The sequence below is a fragment of the Sarcophilus harrisii genome, chromosome 4 (assembly GCF_902635505.1).
Source record: "Sarcophilus harrisii chromosome 4, mSarHar1.11, whole genome shotgun sequence".
Taxonomy (NCBI): domain Eukaryota; kingdom Metazoa; phylum Chordata; class Mammalia; order Dasyuromorphia; family Dasyuridae; genus Sarcophilus; species Sarcophilus harrisii.
Genome location: NC_045429.1, coordinates 66,738,282 through 66,760,013, shown reverse-complemented (window position 1 = coordinate 66,760,013; position 21,732 = coordinate 66,738,282). Strand labels below are relative to the sequence as shown.

At 34.7% G+C, this 21,732-nt stretch overlaps 1 protein-coding gene across 8 annotated transcripts in view; it reads right to left on the bottom strand.

The window, feature by feature from the left end:
• RASAL2 (RAS protein activator like 2) overlaps nt 1-21,732 on the bottom strand; it is a 320,061-nt gene that overhangs the window by 142,739 nt on the left and 155,590 nt on the right. For all 8 annotated transcript variants that reach the window (XM_031936941.1, XM_031936942.1, XM_031936943.1 and 5 more), the window contains exon 3: nt 6,629-6,755. In XM_031936941.1, coding sequence (XP_031792801.1) covers nt 6,629-6,755 — 127 coding nt within the window. The remainder of the gene's footprint in view (nt 1-6,628; nt 6,756-21,732) is intronic.

Genomic DNA, 21,732 nt, shown 5'->3' with positions numbered 1-21,732 from the left:
GAGCTTCCTCATATCCATTATGCAGTTAGTCAACTAGCTTTTATTAAACATTGATTATGAATGAGGCACTGTGCAAAGCACTGGAATTACACATACAAAGAAAAAAAGACAGGAACTAGTTGGGGCAAATAATACTTAAAAGGAAAGTAAAATGGAAGAAAGGAATAAGCAAAGAATAGCAGAGAAAGTTCAGAGTGTAGACTGGAGAGAAATGAGACATAGTATCCTGAGCACTTTCTTTAATTACCTTTCCATTACCCTCTACGTGATACCTTTTAAAAACAATTATTTTTTTTTTTCAATTAGTAAAAAATCTGTCCTCTCTCATCCATGTCATTCCTTCCCCATTTTAAAAAGGAGGACCAAATTCAGTTACAAACATGCATAATCAAGAAAAATGAATTTCCTTCTTGGTCATGTCATACACATGCATGTGCACTCACACATATGCACATCTCATTCTGCACTAAGCACTTTTCCTTTCTATTAAATAGGAAGTATGTTTCATCATGAGTCCCCTGGAAGTATAGCTGGTCATTACACTAATCATAGTTTTTTGTCTTTACAATATTGTTGTCATTGATAAGCAGTTCTGGTTCTATGAAAGTTAAACATCTGTATCAATTCATACATGTTTTCCCAGGTTTCTCTGAAACTAGCCCTTCATTATTTCTTATGCCACAATATTACTCCATCATGCTTAAAAATCATAATTTGTTCAGCTATTCCCCAATTAATGGGTTTCCCCTTAGTTTTCAGTTATTTGCTACTATGGGTTTTGTTTTGTTTTGTTTTGTTTTTGGTTGATCCTTAGTTCGATTATATTTTGCTTAGGGCTCGGTTTTCCCTTAATCTGTCCTTCTTCTTTCCTTTTCATCCTATTTCCCTATAATGGGAAATTTATTTCTGTTGCAACAGTATCTGTGTATCTTTCTGGCAGTTAAAAGTGGCAGTAAGGTTCAAAAGTCAGCTCCTCCCTTGAAACCTTCCTCCTTATTAGTATCAACTTCTACTTCCAATTATGAAAGATAATTTTCTCTAACCTTATTCTCCTTCTCCCAGCCCTCAGTATATTATTCTTTCTTTAGCATTTCAATCTTCTTTTAAAATCACCAATATATAATAGAACCACTTCCAGGTTGTCTATTAGAGTAGACCTCCTCTACTGATCTCAATAATAACAGAGTTCAGAGGAAGTATATGTAACTCCTCCCCATATTAGAATATAAGCAGCTTATCTTATTTAGTTCCTTTTTATTGTTTATTCATTTTTATCTTTTTGTTTCTCTTGATTTCTGTGTTTGAATTTCAAAGTTTCTATAGAGCTTTGCTCTTATCAAGAATGCTTAAAAACCCTGTATTTCGATAAAGTTCTACTATATTCCCTGTAGGATCACACTCAATTTTGCTGGGTAAGGTATTCTTGGATATAAGCCTACATTCTTTGTCTTCTGGAATATAGCATTCCAAGTTCTCTGCTCTTTTATAGAGGTGGCTGTCAAATTCTGACTTTGGCTTCTTGGTATTTGAATTCTTTCTGGCTGCCTGCACAATTTTTTTCTTTGACCCGTAAGTTCTGAATTTTACCTCTAATGTCTATAAAAATTTTCATTTTGAGTTTTTTTTTCCCCCCCTAGGAAGTAGCAAGTGGATTCTATTTCTTTCTTTCTTTTTTTTAAATAAAACTTTTTATTTTCAAAATATATGCACGGATAATTGACAACATTGACTCTTGCATAGCCTTGTGTTTCAGATTTTCTCTTCCTTTCCTCCACTCCCTCCCCTAGATGGCAAGCAATTCAATATATGTAAAATATATGTTAAATCCAATATGTATAAACATATTTATAGAATTCTCTTGCTGCACAAGAGAAGTTATATTTTAAAAAAAGAAAGTAAATGAATAAGAAAACAAAATGCAAGCGAACAACAAAAAGAGTGAGATTGTTATGTTGTGATCCATATTCAGTTCCTGCAGTCCTCTCTGTGGGTGTTGATGGCTCTCTTCACCAAAAGATCACTGGAACTGGCCTGAATCATCTCATTATTGGAAAGAGCCACGTCTATCAAAATTAATCATCACATAATCTTGCTGTTGCCGTGTATAATGATCTCCTGGTTCTGCTCATTTCACTTAGCATCAGTTCATGTAAGTCTCTCCAGGCCTCCCTAAAATCCTCCCTCCTGATCATTTCTTATAGAACAATAATATTCCTATATTATAGGAATAACATTTATATACAATAAGTTATTCAGCCATTCTCCAACTTATGGGCATCCATTCAGTTTGCAGTTTCTTGCCACTACAAAAAGGGCTGCCACGAATATTTTTGCATATGTGGGCCCTTTTCCTGTAGATTCTATTTCTATTTTGTCTTTTTGATATAAGAAATCTGGGAAGTTCTCATTTATGATTTCTTAAAATGTTGTTTTAGGCTTCTTTGACTTGTCATTGGCCCTAAAGATAGGCTGAAATAAAAATTCCTTTAATTTTTCCTTAATATTTTAGAAAGATGATAAAATAACAATTCGATCATTAACTACAAGCTACAAACATTTGAGTTGAAATAATAGAATTACATAATGCCTTTTACAACGACAAAATACCATGTTGGCCAGAACTCTCTCAAGCTTAGATTGTAAAATGGCTACTCTTTGTTCAAGGAAGATCTTTGTTTTGGATTACTGGTCCCATATATATCAAATAAACTTGGTTTGAGGATCCATTAAAAAGAAAAAAAAAAAAGTTATCACACAAGCACATTGGATAGCATTGGGAGAATAAAATATTGTTTCTTATTTTTTGATAGTGAAACCATCTGACTGATAGGTTTCCTCTTTTGAAATGCATATATAGCAATGATCATTTGTTTGTCAAAATGATATATTAAAATAACTAGTGAAGTCTGGTGAAAAACAAATTCTTTCCCACTAGGAAGTATTAGTTGGGACAGCTCTTTAAAATAGGATGTGTTTCTGGTTTAGATAGATAGTTTACTGCCATTATTATATGCTATTTTTATTCCCAGTCATAGCTATGTATATAGTTAAAATTATAAGGAAATTTAAAAAAATTATATTACTTGATTATTCAAGTTTCCAAAAAACTTAAGATAAAAAGTGCAATATCAACCATTTTCATTATTAACCATCATCATTAATAGCTAACATTTATAAAGTGTTTTAAAATTCACAAAAGCTTTTCATCTGATTACAAACCAGAATGTTCCACTCTATTTTTACTATCAATCAGTTAGTTAAAAAGCATGGAATTAAATGCTTACTATGTGTAAGGTCAGTTAGATGGGTCAGTGGACCTCTAGAGTTCAAATCTGACCTCAGACATGCACCCCTAGGGACAAGTCACTTAAACAGTTTTTGCCTTAATCTACTGGACAAAGAAATGGCAAATCACTCCAATACCTTTGCCAAGGTAACCCCATGAATGCTATTGGCATGTCTCATGACCACAGGGTCATGAAGAGTGGGAGATGATTGAACAACTAAACAACATGTCAGGTCTAGGCAAAAATATGGACAATTCTCTTAAGGATTTTATTTTTTAATGGTAGAGACAACAAGCATATAACTATGATTTTTCAGGATATGTACAGTATAAATGAAGAGCAATAGAAGATGGGAGAATGATACATGTGATCTTTGAGATGACTAAGTAAATCCAAATTCTAAATTAACAAGAATAGATTACTCTTTCATGGTAATTTTAATGTCATTTCTTCAATAGTAAAAATACTTTTTGGCAGAGTTCCACTTTTAAAGACATAAGTAAAAACAATCCTGTTTCAAAGGAAACTCTGAAGATCTTAATAAAGGAATTAATCAGCTTCATGAATATCAACTATTATATACCAGGAACATCTATTTTCTTTTCTATGAAGAGATACACCATTCTTGTATCATATGACTAACAAAATCAAGGATTGGACATTTTCTTCAGTCACAATTAATAATCAAAAGATCCCCAAGGAAGGATTATAAGTCACAGGCAGAGCAATTATAGCTGAATCCAGAGGAAAGTAATGAATCTTAACAAGGTAACTGTTTATGAACCAACAGTTGAGAATACTAATCTATAGGACCCTCTCTTAACAGCCTAACCTTAATAGCAGGTGAAGACCTACCAGTCTCTATCTTCCAAAAGGACAAATAAGTCCAGAGGCATACATATGCTGTGGGACCCACTAAGAGATTTCCTTTCTGCTAAAGAAACTGTCAGAACATCCATTATGCTCTTCTTCGAGCATCTTATTGCAACAATCAGGAAGTTCATAGTTAAAAAATAAAAGATAACTCTTGTAGTCTCTCAGCAAAAGAGTGAAAGGAGCATAAAGAGGTGGAAAAAAGCAAGGAAAGAAATGAGATAATGAAGGGTGGAGGTCTGCCACCCAGTAGGGGTGGAGTCCCATTAAAGAATATTCCCAGGGGCAGCTAGGTGGTACAGTGGATAGAGCACCAGCCCTGAAGTCAGGAGGACCTGACACTTAACACTTCCTAGCTGTGTGACCCAGGGCAAGTCACTTAACCCCAATTGCTTCAGAGAAACAAAAAAAGAACATTCCCATTGGAGAAGTTATATTCCATAAAGGGAAATGAGGACCTTACAATAGGTCTAATATTGAAGGAGTTGGTACACTTTTAGGGGTAACTGGACATCCAGAAAGGTAAGGAGAGAACCAATATTTGGATCAAGGGAATCGATTACATAATAAACTGCAAAGAAAATAATCATGGGGAGGGCAGAAGCAGAACTGAACCACAGGATTTGAGACACAAGGAAATTTCTCTCTCTAGTTCAGGGGGAAAAAAACAGAAGAAAAAATTTACAACAACAAAAAAAGGAAATTATAGGAAAGGACATAAAATGAGGAGGGGATTTGGAATAAACCAATTAACTGAGAAGAGGGAAAAAAAGGGGGAAAAGATGGGAAGAATTAGATTACTAATTAAAATGAAGAACGAAAAAAGAAATCAATACATTAAAGTAAAACTAGAAAAAGGTCTAAGAAAGGGGAAGAGGAGGCATATTGATGTTGGGACCAAGAAAGCCTAAAAGAAAAAGATTGCTTTAAAGCAGATTAAGAAAAAAAATAATTGTAGGGTCAGAGAACCTACTTCAATGAGAAATAAGAACAAGAAAATTCTAATTGAAGAAAAAATGGTAGATATACAAATGGAGGAAAATATAAAGCTATTATAACATTAAATGCAGTAAGATTAAAAAAAATCCAACGAAATGAGAAGAGTGGATAAAATAAGAAAACAAAATCCCACTATCTACTGCTTACTAGAAACACATTTACAAACCAAAAACATCCACGAAATAAAAATTAGACTCTTCAGTAAAATTTACTATGCATCACTTGAATAAACAAACAACCAGAAATTATAATCATTGTAATCAAAGTAAAAACAACTCAATACCAATAATTAACTTATATGTTCCAAATGGCACAGTAACAGAATTCATAAAAGAAAACTAAACTGTACTGCAAGACAAAGATATTAAGACAACAGGAGACTTTGATGTTTATTTCCCAGTGACAAATGTAACATAAAAGAAGTAAAAGGCAAAATTTCTAAAAGGTTTATTATAAAATATATATCTTTTCTAAAACTACATGGGAGGTTTACAAATATTGATCATATATCAAGGTACAGAAATATTACAAACAAATACCACATAGCAAAAATACTACTCGCAACTTTTAAAGATCATAAAATGATAAAAATAGTAATCAATTCTGAAAGCAGAAACAAAACAGATGGATCTAATTGAAGACAATAAGAAAATCCTAAATAAGTAATAAATTAAAGAACAGATTATAGAAACAATATTTATATGAAAGTAGATAGTAACAATGAAATAACACACCCAAATTTATGAAGTGTAGCTAAAGTAATCCTTAAAGGGAAATAAATGCATGGGCACACACACACACACACACACACACACACACACACACACAGAAAAGGGATGATAAGGAACTGAATATGCATGTTCAAAAAATTAGCTCAACAAAGAGAAAGATTAGAAAGCCAAACAAAAAAATTCTTGAAAAACAAAGAAATAAAATAAACTGAAAACCAAAAGCTATAAAACTGATAAAACTAAAATTTAGTTCTTTGAAAAGACTAACAAAATTGATAAACCTTTAGTGAACCAATTTTTTAAAAGGCAAAAAATAAAACAAAAAAATAGGAAATTAATAAGGTGAAATAACAACAAAATCCAAAGAAATAAAAAAAGAATCATTAGAATTTACTATGCACAGTTATATTCCAATCAAAGAGAATACAAAAGATTGAATTAGCCTTGAAACTATAAAATATTACATCTATCATAATACCAAATAGAGAACTAAAATAATCCAATCTCAGAAAAAGAAATAGAACTACCTAGAAGGTAACTTCCTAGTTCTGATGATTCAAATGAAAGGACAACACTACTAAAGTTTCAAAGAACTATTAACACGAATGCTACACAACTTATTCTCAAAAACTCTAGAAAGCACTCTAACAAATTCCTTTTATGGGACAAATCACGAAAATAATTATAAAAATCACAACATAAAAATCAGTAATTTTTTTCCTCGGTTTACCAGCTTACCCAGTTTGGCTGCGCCATCTGGTGGGTATTCAGGAAACTGACCCTCAGAAGGGACACTCACAGTTCTCCTCAGGCATCTCCCTTTGGTGGAATCACTTTGTTGCTCCTGTCCCCCCTCCACAGAGATCTAGATTAAATAACAAAAAGGACACTCAATGGTAGATCGTGTTTAATTTATCATTAAAGAAAGAATATTTTGACTTAAGAAAGTATTCAGAAAGACTAGTAGAAAAAATGGCTTTAATAAGTAAGGTCCACACTGTGGACTCCTTTTTCAGAAGTAGGAAGGGCCACTATTGTACACAAGGACAATTATGTATGCAAACTGACATATACCAAAAAAAAATTCTATCCCATGGCCTACAAATATTAAGAAATTAAAAAAAAAATTTTCCAGATAAAAATGCACAGCATTTCCAAGACAAAACCGTATTTTAGTGAAGAAAATGGGAATCTTTCACCACATGGGTAATGGTTTTTTGAGAGGTTGAGTGTTAGTGAGAATAGTTTCTTTACTGTTAGTTCCTTTTCTGAGATTGGGTTATTTAAGAGCTGTACTTGGTCTTCTGTCAGTTTGGATACTTGAAATTTTAGGGCTACTATACTTTTCTCAGTTTTGTTACCATATAATTGGATATGAATACTGATTATTCTTTATCTTTCTTCTGATTTTCTATGACTTCACTTAGTTCATTTATTATTGTTATCAATTTGACTATTTGTTTACTTCTTTTAATTTAGAATGCGCAGTTATTATTTTTACTAGTCTTTCAAGAAACCAGCTTTTAAGTTTTATTTATGATTTTTTTGTTTCCAGTTTATTTTTCCTCTAATTTTTAATATCTATCCATTTATCCTTATTTTATGTTTATTATTTGTTGGTTATCTAACTATGAAACAAGATTTCATCTTCTTTCCCTATTTTTCAATTCTTCCTTTTGCTTCTTCACTCTCTAGTACAAGAGTTATTATACCTTCATTCTTAATTCTTAATCTATGGATTAGGATACAGCATGTATTCTCTATGTTCTTCTATTCTTCATGGAATGAAGATATTCATGCATCTTCCATTATGTAATTTCAACCCCTAAAATTAAACACTGATTTACCAGTAGGCAATGTTGTGAGGTTTAGTCCATAATGTTACAATCTGCTCTCTGTAATCAGTTCTATTTGACCTCTCCTTTCACTTCTGTCTCCTCAAGTACATTCAATGCTCTCTCCCTTATTTATATTTCTTGTTGGCTTTGTTGCTGTATTTCTCCTTGCCTTTCCATTGCTTGGGATTAGAGAAACAAAGGCTCTCTCTCTTCAGGTCTAATTTTTTTTTCCTAAGATTGTTTTGTATGCCAAGAAAATGTTTTATCTTTATTTCATATATGGTTAGGCTACATCTTGAGCTTCCTTGCTCAATAGTCTTGTTGGTTGCTTGCAAAATCTTCAAAAGAATTGTTAAATTTAACCACTTTTTGTTTAGAGTTTGCAGGCTCAGATTTTTTTTCTGGGTGTAATAAAAAGAGAGTCATCTGCATCCAGAGAGAAGCCTATGGGAACTGTATGTGGAGCACAACACAATATTTTCACCACTGTTGTTGTTATTGCTGTTCAGTTGTTTCAGTCATGTCCAAATCTCTGTGACCTTATTTGGAGTTTTCTTGGCAAAGATACCGCAGTGGCTTGCCAATTTCTTTTCTTCTTAAACATGAAGAAACTGAAGCTAACAGAGTTAAGTGACTTGCCCAAGGTCCCATGACTAGTAAGTGACTGAGGTCAAAATGAAACTCAGAAAGATGAGTCTTCCTGACTCCAGGTCCAGCACTCAATCTATTATACCAACCTAGCTACCCCAATCAAGCGACTTAATGGAGATTAAAATGGTAGATCTTCCTGGTTAGTTGAAAAGACACAACTATTTATCCATCTACCTATCTATTTATCCATCCTTGATTACACAAGTAAAGTACATCCTTACAAAAGATATTCTCAAATAAATTGTCTTTCATGAACAAAGTAATCTTCGAAGGCAATGTCTGCTCACATAACTCTTAAATTCAAAAATTTTCAGTGGTTCCCTATTGCCTCTATAGGTAAATACAAACTCCTCAGCCTAATACTGAAGGTCCTTTATAACCCAGTCCCATAAGGCCTTTCAAATCTTATTCATATTTTTCTCTCATAAATATTCTATGTCCTACATAGCTATTTCATGTAGTCAATATACCACAAGATGTTTCCATGGATTTACATGAGCTATCACCTCCCTTTTTATATTTACTACCTTTTAGACTATTTTCTTTCAAGTATTTTTTGGGGCATTACATTAGAATGAAGCTCCCAGAGAGCAAGGGCTATTTTAAAATATTTTAACATTCCCAAAGCCCACCACACAGCAAGCCTGTAATATATTTTTTCTAGAATTTGATGGAAAATGTGGTTATAAAAAAATCAATTAATTTTACACTGATGGTGACGGAAATTTATTTAGTACTTAAAGAAAACATTCTATAGAATATATAACATATAGTCAATAACAATTGACAATGAAGAATAGTTCATGATTCTGGATGATAATGTCCTTGGTTGTATCAAGCCTTGGAATACTATAAGATCTCATCATCGAGATGCACAATCGCTCAAACAAATGAAAAGATTAGTTTAGCCATCAACACTAGAAAATCCAAGCCTATAATATGACAAGGAAGTCAGTTTCTCATGAATTTTCTTCAGAATCCCATTCTTCCTTTTCTGAAAAACTGATTTTTCAAGTTGTCACTAGAAAGTGGTGGGAAGACATTGATAAAATTACCTTTTTCATTAAATTTGAAAAAAAAAGATAATTACATTATTTTGATTTGAGATCAAATGAGACTACTTTTCATCAAGAGAGTTAGTACTGAACACTGAGAAATAGTTAAGAAAAATTTTGCTTACTTTGTCAAATACTCAAATAATTTAAAATGATCACTCATTTATGACAGCCTTAGATATAATGAATTTCAACACTTTAGGATATTAATCCTACAAAAAACCCCATTCCAATGCTTCATTGGGATACTGAAAACAAACTATGTGTACACTTTCTTAGGGCCAGTTTTGCTAAATACAGATAGATTCACCACCAGTTATCTAATCACTTGATGACAAATTTCTTTGGACACAGAAATCCATTAAACAAATACAAAATGGCTTTCAATCTTATGCCCTTCCCCACCACCACTGCTTCTGTAGAGAATGATAAAGTGGTAGAAAATGGGAGAGATGGTACTAAGAATCACACCACTTTTAGACCACAGACATGTATTTATTTCATTATTCAAATTTTAAATATGAGATTCTTGACCAATGACAAAGTCAACATAACACTTTAGGAACTGATTCATGTAAAAATAGTCATGCTATAAATGCAAATGGAAAATAAAAGGATGTAGCTAAAAGGAACAATTCATATTCTCCTTGGAGAGACAGAGAAGCTGGTGGCACTGGGTTATCTTGTGTCTAAAGAAAAGAAATATCATTTCATAAGACATCTGGTCATCCTGTATGATCTTATTAGGAACCAAAAGGTCACTATAAAAACAGCTGCTGTTTAGTCACTAGCATCTTTACTGTTTAATTATCAGTATCTATTGTTTTGGATAAGAAGAGAGGAAATATTCTACAAAGAACTCAATAAAACTCTCCAAATACATCAACATCTTCTTTGATATTTGATAACTTCATTATAAAAGTTAAAAAAAAAAGTACAAAAATATATTGGAAAAGCTTTAAGATGTACAGAATGTACAGAAGCCTTGTGCCTGCCAACATGAATATTTTCAAAACATAGACATTTCTTAACACACATCCCCATACAATGAACATTCCCTTCCAACAACAAAAAATAGATAAAGAAAACTAATGAACAAAATATCTCATTGCCTATGTAAGATTAAAAGAGAGAATCCTTTTTTATAATCTGCTCCTCTGGGTCTAAGATTGGTCATTACAATGAATCTGAATATGAGTTGCCTTCTATTGTCATTTTGCTTTACATTATTTGAGTCAATAACATACTGTTCTGATTCTGATTGGTATATTGGATAGAGCATTGAACTTGGGAGTCAGGTATATTCAAATTTAAATTCTGCCTCTATGACTAGCTGACTGTTCCTGGACAAATTATGGAACTTCTGGCTACCTCAGTCTTCTCAATTGTAAAATGGGGGATAACAACAGCAAATTGAGTAATTTTTTACATGACCAGTATAAAATTTTATTTTGCCTTATTATACATATTTATAAGAGACATTGTTTTTGTTTATTGATTTATTTATTTATTGCGGGAAAAAGGGGGTGCACAAAGCTGGAGAGGGATTAAGTGACTTCCCCAGTCATATAGCTAGTAAGGGTCAGAGACCATATTTAAATTCAGGTCCTCTTGGTATTCTATCCACTGTAACACCAAGCTGGCACTCAATTTAATTTAATTTATTTATTTAAAATGTCTTTTGAAATAATAGCCCTCCCTTCCCTCACACCCTCTCTTAGACAGCAAGTAATCCAATATATGTTAAGTATGTATAATTCCTCCATATATATTTCCATATTTATCATGTTACAGAAGAAAAATAAGATCAAAAAGGGAAAAAAAAGGGGAAAAAGCAAACAAACAATAAAAAGGTAAAAAACTATGTTGTGATTAACATTCAGTTCCCACAGAATTCATTCTAGATGCAGAGGGCTCTCTCCATCACAACTCTATTGGAAATTGGCCTGAATAACCTCATTGTTGAAAAGAGCCACATCCATCAGAATTGATCATCGGATAATGTTGTTATTTCTGTGTTCAATGATTTCCTGCTTCTACTCACTTCACTCAGCATCAGTTCATGTAAGTCTCTCCAGGCCTCTCTGAAATCATCCTGCTGATAGTTTCTTACAGAACAATAATATTCCATAACATTCATATACCACAATTTATTCAGCCATTCTCCAGCAGATGGGCATCCACTCAGTTTCCAGTTTCTGGCCACTACAAAAACGGCTGCCACAGACATTTTTGCACATGTGGGTCTCTTTTCTTCCTTTATGATCTCTATTGGATATAGGCCCATTAGAAATACTGCTGGATCAAAGGGAATGCACAGTTTGATAGCCTTTTGGGCATATTTGTTCTCCAGAAGAAATTGTCCAGGGCCAAATTATTCTCCAAAATGTTTGGATCAATTCACAACTGCAGTAACAATGTATCAGTGTCCCAGTTTTCTCCCTTCCCTCCAACATTCTTCATTATCTTTTCCTGTCATCTTAGCCAATCTGAGAAGTATGTAGTCATACCCTTAAATTGTCTTAATTTGCATTTTTCTGACCAATAGTGATTTAGGGAATTTTTTCATATGACTAGAAATGATTTTAATTTCATCATCTGAAAACTTCATATTCTGTGACCATTTATCAATCTCAATTTAATTTTTTAAAAAAGAAAAAGAATAAATTCTATGATATACTTGACAATCATTCTTTTAGTATGAGCTTGAAGAATTCTGGCAAGAAAAAACTCCAGTACCTCTCATGACAGCAAATTCTACTACTATATAATTCTAACTGATAGGACAGATTTCCTTACACCCAAGCAGCTAAATATGGTTTCTTTACAACTCTCATCATTTGTTCCTAGTTCTACCCACAAGTTGATTCTCTCTTTCACATGACAGCTTAAAGCTCAGAAGTTGCATCTCCTCTTCATCTGTTCAAATTTTTCTTCTCTAGACTAAATATCACCAGCTACTCTGGCAAGTCTTCCCATGGCATTACCTTAGGGTCCATTATTCTTCTAGTTGTTCCCCTGTGGACTTTCTTTAAATCAGAAATATCTAAGTTTATGGCTACAATGTTGAGGTGCTGTCTGAACCAGATTAAAATACAGTTAGGAATTATTTAATAAAATAAATAAAAATAAACTGCTAATATGTATTTTTCTAAGTGAATAAGCAACCCATAGAGATCCACAGGTTTAATGACCTTATTTCTATTGACATCACTGTTCTAGCTTACCAGTATTCTTCCTATGATGTGTTTTCCCCCAAAAGAACATAATCCTCCTAAAATGTTATTTGACCATGGCAGAGAGCTTTTTTTTTTTTTTTTTTTTTTTTTTTTTTAAACTTCCTTACTCTGGGAAACCATGCCTCTCAATGCAGTCTACTTAATTCCTAATGAGTTCTGAATTATATGAATATCTACAGATTATTTTCATATGATCGACTAAGGTTTCCCTATCTCACACTTATTAGGCTGCTTTTTGGCATGCAATTATAAGACCTGACATTTACCCCTATGAAATTTCATCTTATTCAATGCAGCCCACTTCTGTAACCTGTCAAGGTATTTTAAAACCCTAATGCTGTCATTTAGCACATCAGCTATTCCATCCAGCTTTGCATCATCTGCAAATTTGAGAAGCATGACATATATAGCCTTATCTAAATCACTGATAAAAATCTTAAGAAGCAGAAGGTCAAGTCAAGGTGCTTTGGACATGTGACCCTTAGGACAAGAGCTCCTTCCAAAGATGGAAATACACCTCCAATGACCACTTCTTTCAGTATGGCCATTCAAACAGTTCTAAATCTATGCCCCCCCAAAAAGCCCCAATTATCATTGCCTTGCTAGAACATAAACTCCAAGTATAATCTACTCCTAATCAACGAATTTGCTTTGTTAAAAAGAGATTAGGCTAGTCTTTTATAATTTATTCTTGATGAATAATGGCATTCTAGGATTCTCTTCTCATTCCTGTGGTATCTTTCACATTTGATAATGATTTCTGAAAGATGACACTGGATTAGAAATCACATTCCCCAGGTCATTCTAGGTAACTTGAACTCATAATTTATTTCTAAAGTCATGCTTCTTTGCTTTGTCTAGTCAAATCCCACTTGCAGATTGCTCTCACCATCTGCCTCCTTCACTTCCTGTAACTGCTGAACAGTGAAGAAGCCATCCAACTATGCTCAGTGTACTACAAATTTAAGTCATCTAAGATCATGTGGCTCTCACTTTAGAAAGACAATGGCTTTTATTCTTTTCTGATTTTCCCTCCAACCACCCTCTTAGGAGAAGATGTATCACCTCATAGTTTACAGAAAAGTAAATCACAATCATTTCCTCGCCCCCTATTTGACATTTCAAAACCTCTTAGGATTAAGCCATTCTCCCACCTTCTCTTTTACACAAGTTTCTGTTTAAGAGATGGTCTTTCTCATCGAATCCAAAGCCTTTTATCTATCTTTGATTCTATCTATTCCTTTCCATCTCCTTGGGCAGAATAATTCAGGACTCTTCCAGACTCCCATCCCCCAGTCTCCTATCTCTCCTGGCTCCTTTCCACTTGCCTAAAGATAGACTCTGATATTTCAAACACACACACACACACACACACACACACACACACATGAACATATATTAATTTCCTACTATGTGAGAGGCTCTACATTGGTCTAATGCTACAAAGACAAAAATAAAACAGTCTCTGTTTTCAAGGAGTTTACATTATGTCAAGGGAGACAAAATATACATACAACATAAGGGAGTTTTAAAGGCTCAGTGGGGGATCGGTTAAGGCTTTTTACAGCAGACAGTGCCTAAACAGAGTACTAAAGAAAGGAATTCTACATGGCATAAGGGAGGAAGGAGTGCATTCCAGCCAAAAGAGATGAATAATATAAAATAGAAAGATGGAAAATGGTGCACCATATGGGAGAAATGATCTTTCATGCTATTGTCTAGCTTCTCTCATTATCAGCCAGCTAACTTGTAAGTGACTATGGTGTTCCAGACATTGTGTTACAAACTGAAAGGCAAAAAAGAAGTTCTTGCTCCCATGGAAGTTACAGTCCAATGGGTAAAGAATATGCAAATAATGATTTACAGATAAAATATAGACAGAATAAGTTGGAGGTAATCCAGAGGGGAAAGGCACTAGAATTTAGGAGATTCTTCTTATAGAAGATCAGATTTTATCTGAGACTTTTAAAAAGCCAGAAAAGTCAGGAGATGGAGATGAGAGACAGCATTCCAGGTATGAAAGATGGAGATAGAGTATTTTGTTCAAGGGAAAACAGAGGCCAGTGTCACTGGATTATAGATTCACCTGATTCCTTCCCCACTGGTAAAGATTGGTGGAGCAGCTAGATGGCACAGTGGATAAAGCACCAGCCCTAAAGTCAGAAGGACCTGAGTTCAAATCTAGATTCAGACATTTAACACTTCCCAGCTGTGTGACACTGGGCAAGTCACTTGACCCCAATTCCCTCAGGAAAAAAGAGAGAGACAGAGAGAGAGAGAAAAAGGCAGGGAGAGAGAATGGAATGTTGGTGGGGCTTTGCCCGCCATGGGATTTTGTATTTGGTCCTGGAAATGACAGGGAGCCATAGTTTATTGTACATGGGGTGACCTGTGCTTTATGAAGATCACTTTAAGAACTGAATGCAAGATGGGACTGAAGTGGGGAGAGATTTGTGAAGATATACCAGCAGGTTACTGGTATATCTGATGCGTGAGATAACAGGGGCTGACACCTAGAAAGTAAAACCATCAGACAAGAAATGAGAAATCTTATACAAGTTGACAACAAAATGTATATATGGGTGTGAGAGTGAGGAGTCAAGGACAGAAGGATGATAGTGTCCTCAATAGTAATAGGAAACTTAGAAAGAGAGAAGAAAGAAATGAGATCATTTTAGGGCATATTGAGTTTAAGGTGACTATGGCATTTCTTGCACTTCCTTTATGCTCACTCAGTTCTCAGTCCCTTCCAATCTGACTCCTGACTTCATCCCTCAGCTAAAACTGTTCTCTCCGGTCACCAATGATATCTTAATCAACAATCATATGGCCTTTTCTCCAACTTGATTTCTTTGCTACATTTAACATTTACATTAACTACCCTCTCCTCCTGATTTCCTTTACTTTATGAGTTTTCAGGACACTGTTAATCTCGATCCTACTCTTACTTGGGTGATTAAGAACTGTCAATTTCCTTTGTTGGTTCTTCTCATTACACCAACAATTAAGTATATTCCAAGTGCCTGCCATTAGCTCCCATCTTTGCACTCCTTAGACTCTTTCCTATAAGTTCAGTTATCATCTCTATGAAAACAATGCAGTTGTACAGACCCAGCTCTACTTTCTCTCTGGAGGTACAATCACCAACTCCCTATTGGACATGTAGAACTTGATTACCATAGACATCTCAAACCCAACATCGGAGATAATCTAGAGGGGAAAGGCACTAGAATTCAGGAGATTCTTCTTGTAGAAGATCAGATTTTATCTGAGACTTAAAAAAAGCCAGCAAAGTCAGGAGATGGAAATGAGAGAGAGCATTCCAGGTATAAGGGAATAATTTTTTTTCTTTTCCCCAACCCTTCCCTTTTATAAAATTCCTAATTTTTGGTCAAGGGCACCATCAGCCTTCAAATCACCCATGTTAAAAACCGTAGAGCCATCCTCAACTCCTCACTTTTCCTTAACACACATAATCAATCACCTCTTGATTCTACCTCTATAACATCTCTCCCATCAATATCCATTTCACTACTCATGCGGATGGCCACTATCCTAGTTTCAAGCCTTTATTATCTCTCATCTTTAAGCTCATGTAGGGAAGGGACTATTTAATTTTGATCTTTGTATTTCTAGAGCCTGGAAATGTGCCTGGCACAGAGGAGACAGTTCACCAAGGCTTATTGGTTGGTATATTGATAAAAGGCAACTCAGTACCCTCATAATCTCTTCATTTCTTCTGGACATCAACTCCCTATTAAGGATATGATCTTGTCCTGAACTTTTAAAACCCAAATATTATTCTTTATTTGTTACAGAAATCAAAAAGAAAAGTAAAATAAGACTTGAGTAGGTCTCCCTTCTATCCATCAGCCATTATCATCATCCTATGTACTGTTCCTTTTAGGATCTTTCATTTTTGCCCCAAAAAAACTAAAAACAAACAAAACTTTTATTGCCCTTCACCAACTTATGCTTATTTGGAACTCTAAAGCTACAGACAAAGTTCTTATAGGACTATGGACGTTTTCATATAGGTCATGTTATAAGTCTTTGTTCCTATCTTCTCATATCTTTTTAAAATCAGGACTAGCCAATGAATTCCTTCTGCATCCACATCCATCTCTTTGTGCAACTATGTGCTTTTTCTACTCATCAGGTTTTTTCTTTGACATCTTCAGAATATCATTCTTGAAAACATCTCATTGTTCCTGTGCCAAGTTCTTTTGGAAGTCCATAGGATTTTACACCTATACTTCATAGTTCTTTGAAATCTGTTCTTTGAAAATTCTTTTTTTTTTTTTTTTTTTTTTTTAAAGTAAGACAAGTGAAGTAAAAACAGGGTTCATAGGCTGGTAGATCAGGAAGAGATTAATACACCAGTGGCCATGATGAGGACAAAAAATGCCTTCAGAAATCAGACAGTGGGAAAAGTAGGTCAAGAGATTGATAAGAGAAAAGAGAATTTCTAGAGTTCAATAGGTGATTTTGAGTATCAAGAGTGCACTGTAGCTTTTTTTTTTTTTAAACAGATTATTTCCCCAAAAAAGAAAGACAGCTGGTGTAAGCTAAAACCAATATTTCTATGTTATAGTTCACACAAAGGAAGGCATCAAGTCTAACCTGAGATACCTGGGGAATATGAGTAGGGAGATAAGGGAAGAAAGGAAACAAATACACACAAATCACAATCACCAGAGAGGTAAGAATAGGACAAGAACTCTGGAGAATACAGTATATCCAGGCCTTAGTCACAAAGAACCACCCATCCCTGAGTGAAATGACCTTCAGACCATGCAATAATAAAGGAAAAAGGAAAGAGACGGATGTATCAGGGAGAGACAATCCACCCAACCCTCCTTCCAACTTGATACCCTCCATACTGGGGGTTTTGAGAGGATCAGGGTGTCCAGGAGACAATGTGAAAAAGTTAAATGTGAACCTCCTGACAGTATCCACCTATAGTTAATTAGGAATTAGCCACGTTAAGAGGAAAAAAGGTGGATGAAGATTGCCTACTATGTTTGGAGTTTCATCTAAGTATAAACACTGTCCTTCAAAGCAAGATGGATATTCCAAATATCAATTATTGTTTTCTATGGATGTAATAGGATGAGGGTCAGTTTATTTTCAGCAGGAGTTTCCTATATAGCAGTTAGAAAATTCCAAACAGAAGCAGATTTTATATTAATAGAAAATGAATCAAATTTATCCTTGTCAAAATGACCTGCGGCTATAAAGCCAGGGGAGAGAAATTCAAAAATTCAGGTTTCTTTTGCCTTTTTAAATTGGCTGGTCCCTGCCAGATACTTCGTTCCTTTTAATTCTTTTAAATCTAATATGATTGGCCAAACATCCCTTTTATCTTTCAAAAAGAAAGTAGGAACCAGAAATCTCAACACTCCCCCTCACCACCTCAACCCTCACATTCTCTTTGGACTGGGACGATGCCAAGCCAGCTGGGGACTTTGCTGGCATTCAGGCAATGAAGCATATTCTATCACACATGGGCAATGTCTATTTGGCTCATTCGTTAAGCCAATGAGTCATTTCTCAAGGTGATAATCTTGGCAGGCTCTTCTTTATGTATGCTGCCTGGATCTACTCTTCTGCTGCATTCACAAATTGATAATTGGTGTATTTAACACTCCTCCCAAATATACATCCCAAACAGACTTTTTCCATTTCTAACAAGAAACACACAGGGTAAGAGAGCATTAAAAGATGCCACATACTGACTTAATACCGGAGTGGTGCTACAGACTAATATAATCCTCCCACATTCCAACAATATGCCTAGCTAAAGATTAGTTTTTAAATCCTCACAGAATCCTCTTAATTGATCTAACGCAGTAATAAGCACCCCATGATTACTTGATTAGGGCTTAAAACAGTTGTTAGACCATTTGAGTTGGAAATTTTTAACTCTTTAGTTGAATCTTGCAAAAACAAAATCTGAGAGATATTAGTTTCTGATATCCACAGGTAGGTGGGAGGGAAAGGTCTGATAGCATCTCCCTGGAAGCTTTGTACATAATGGATTTTTATCATTTCCTGTAAGGCTAGAGGAATTCAGACAGGATTTTTATAAAATTATCAGAACACTAAACTTGTCATTCCAGAAGCAGCTGCAGTGATGGCTTTACAAAATACAGCTTTGCCAAGAGACTTAACCCACTTTTCCAAATATGGAAAGGGCAGAATGTACCCATCTGTGTCAGTGCATTCAACTTTTTTTTCCAATTCACTTTTATCACTTGGGTAAAGTGTATTTGCGATGTTCTTATATGTTCTTATTTTAAATCCAAATTGGAGGACATTCAGACTTCTATTCCTGAGCAAACAGAAACACAGAATTAAAGGGAACTTTAGAGATCATTTGTCTAACCTTATTTTAACAAAATCAACCTCTACAACTTAAACTATCTACCTTAGTCTCTTCAATTACAAAATGGAGTTTTAAAAAAGCATCAACTTCCCAGGATGGGTATGAGGATCAATAAGGTAAAAGCATTCAGCATAGTGTCTGGCACACAGTAGGCACCATATGAATGTTTAGAACTTTCTTTTCCCTTTTCTTATAGCATACCTGAGAAGTAGTTTCTAGCTAAGACATGAAGACCGCTCCTAAGGAGGAAACTGCTACTTCCTTAGGCAAACCATCCCACTTTGGGAACACCCTGATGATGGTTAGACCCTTTTTCTTCCATTAAAGATCCTTTGAATCAGAGCTCTGCATCCTTGAAGGGTAAATAGGACAACTCCAATCCTCTTCCCAAGTACTGAACTATAGCCATCAGATCATCCTTAAAATTAAGACTTCTCTTCTCCAAGCTAAGAAAACCAATTTTCTACAATTAATTTTTGTATCACATGTTTTTTACTCTCCTTATCTTAGTAGCTCATCTCTAGATGCACTCAGGTCATCGAGGGCTCTCCAAAAACATGATGGCCAAAAATGAACCTGATCCAGATGAGGTCTGACCAATACAGAAAACAGTAGTGTTCTCTTCTCTCTCTTTCTGGAGTCCCTTCATACAGTCCAGGAACATAATCCTTTTCTTGGCTATTTTGTCACATTGTTCCCTTATAGTGATCATAATCTGAAAATTATCTGAGGGTTTTGGCAGATTAACTCTCATCTAGCTAGCCCTTTCCTTATCTTGTACTGCTAGAATTATTTTTAAAATTCATCTTGCGAGTTGTCCATTTCAACTGTTGAGAGTTTTCCTGGATCCTCACTCTGTTCCCTAATGTGTCAGTTATTTTTCTCAGTTTCATGTCATGTGAAAATTTGAAAAACATACTCTCCAAGCCACTGAAGAAAGGTGTTTGGGGATATGACAATTTCCTGAGATCTCTTTCCAAGCTGAAGTTCAAATAGCACCAAATCAAATCAACCTCCAATCTGAGGCCTTTCTTGATTCTGCCACCCCCAGATGACTTGGTATTTTCTCATTTGTATTTTGAGTTATGTAACCTCCTTAAAGTTGGGAATGTTTCCTTTTTGCTCCTGTATCTTCTGTGTCCAGGATAGGTAACCAAATGATAGTAGGGACTTAACAGGCCCTTTTAAAAATTGAACTTTACTGATTTCACTCCCCTTTGGTAATGAGGACAGACATCATTTTGTCTACCAGTTTAGGAAGCCAATTCTGCTTCACAGCTAGATGGATCATGGATCCAGCACGAGACTATAGTCAGGAAGACCTGAGTTCAAATATGACCCAACACACTTACTAGTCATCCCTAAGTCCCCAGTTGTATAATCTCGTTTGTTTCAGTTTCCTCAACTGAAAAAAGGTGATTAATAAAAATATCTACCTCCCAGAATTGTTAAGATAATGAAATACTACTTATAAAAAAAATGCTCAGCATAGGGGCCTCTAAGTGATGAAGTGAGTAGAGCACTGACCCTGAATTCAGGAGAACCTAATTTGAATCCAGCCTCTTAACTCTTCCTAGCTGTGTGACCTTGGGCAAGTCACTTAACTCCAACTGACTCACCCTACCTCCCTCCCCAAATGCTTAGCACAGGGCCTGGCATATCTTTTGTTTTTCTTTCCTTTCCTTCATTCTAACCTACCTACCAGACCACTTCAACTTCCATGGCTTATTTCCTCAGCTTATAAAATAAGTGATTTAGACTTAATGGTCCTCAAGGTATCTTATAACTTGTAAGTCTTATGATTTTATGTTGCTATATTTAAAAATAATTAGATTCACCTGACATTCTTGACTATCTTTTAGTGATTAGTTCTCCCCCTTGTCAAATATTAACAAGCTATACCTTTAATAATGCATTCCAGAATTCAGCATGGAATACAAGTCAAGCCTACTAGTCTAGAATCTAAAGTCCCTCCTATCCCTACCATCTTTAAAAAAAAAAAATTCATATTTTTATGGATTTCAAATTTTATGGCACATCTCCTTTTATATAAGCATATATTCTTTTAGTAGCCCAGGGCATAGCTCATGGGGTTAAATAAATTTACTAAGCTTAATTAAGTTCTCTCTAAGCACTTCTTCACTTATCTTTGGTATCAACAACATAGCACAAAATAAGGGGAGAAAGTAAGAAAAAGTAATTCTTCCCCAAATTTATATTAAAGAAATACTTTGGGGAAATGTGATTAGAGACCATTTAATTATATACTAGGAATGTCCAATACCTGAAGTCACTTAACTACATAAAAGGAAATTCCTTAATGTGGTATAATGGAAAAAAAAACAATGGATTCGGAATCAGAAGAACCAGTTCAAATTGAACCTCCACTACTTTCTATCTGTCTGAGCATGGGAATGTCATTTATTCTGGGGGACCTCAATTTCCTCATCTCTAAAAAGAAGGAATGGGGAATAGATGGCCCCTCAGATCTGTCAGATTTAAATCTGTGATACTAACTTTATCTCTAATTGAATAAAATATAGTCAGTTTCAAATACTTAGGGATCAAATTTTCTAAGAATCTGTATTATCACACTTTTTGTTTCTTCTTCAGTTCATGTCTTTAGGCAAATTCTTATGGCATCTCCTACAGGAAACATTAAGTAGGGTAG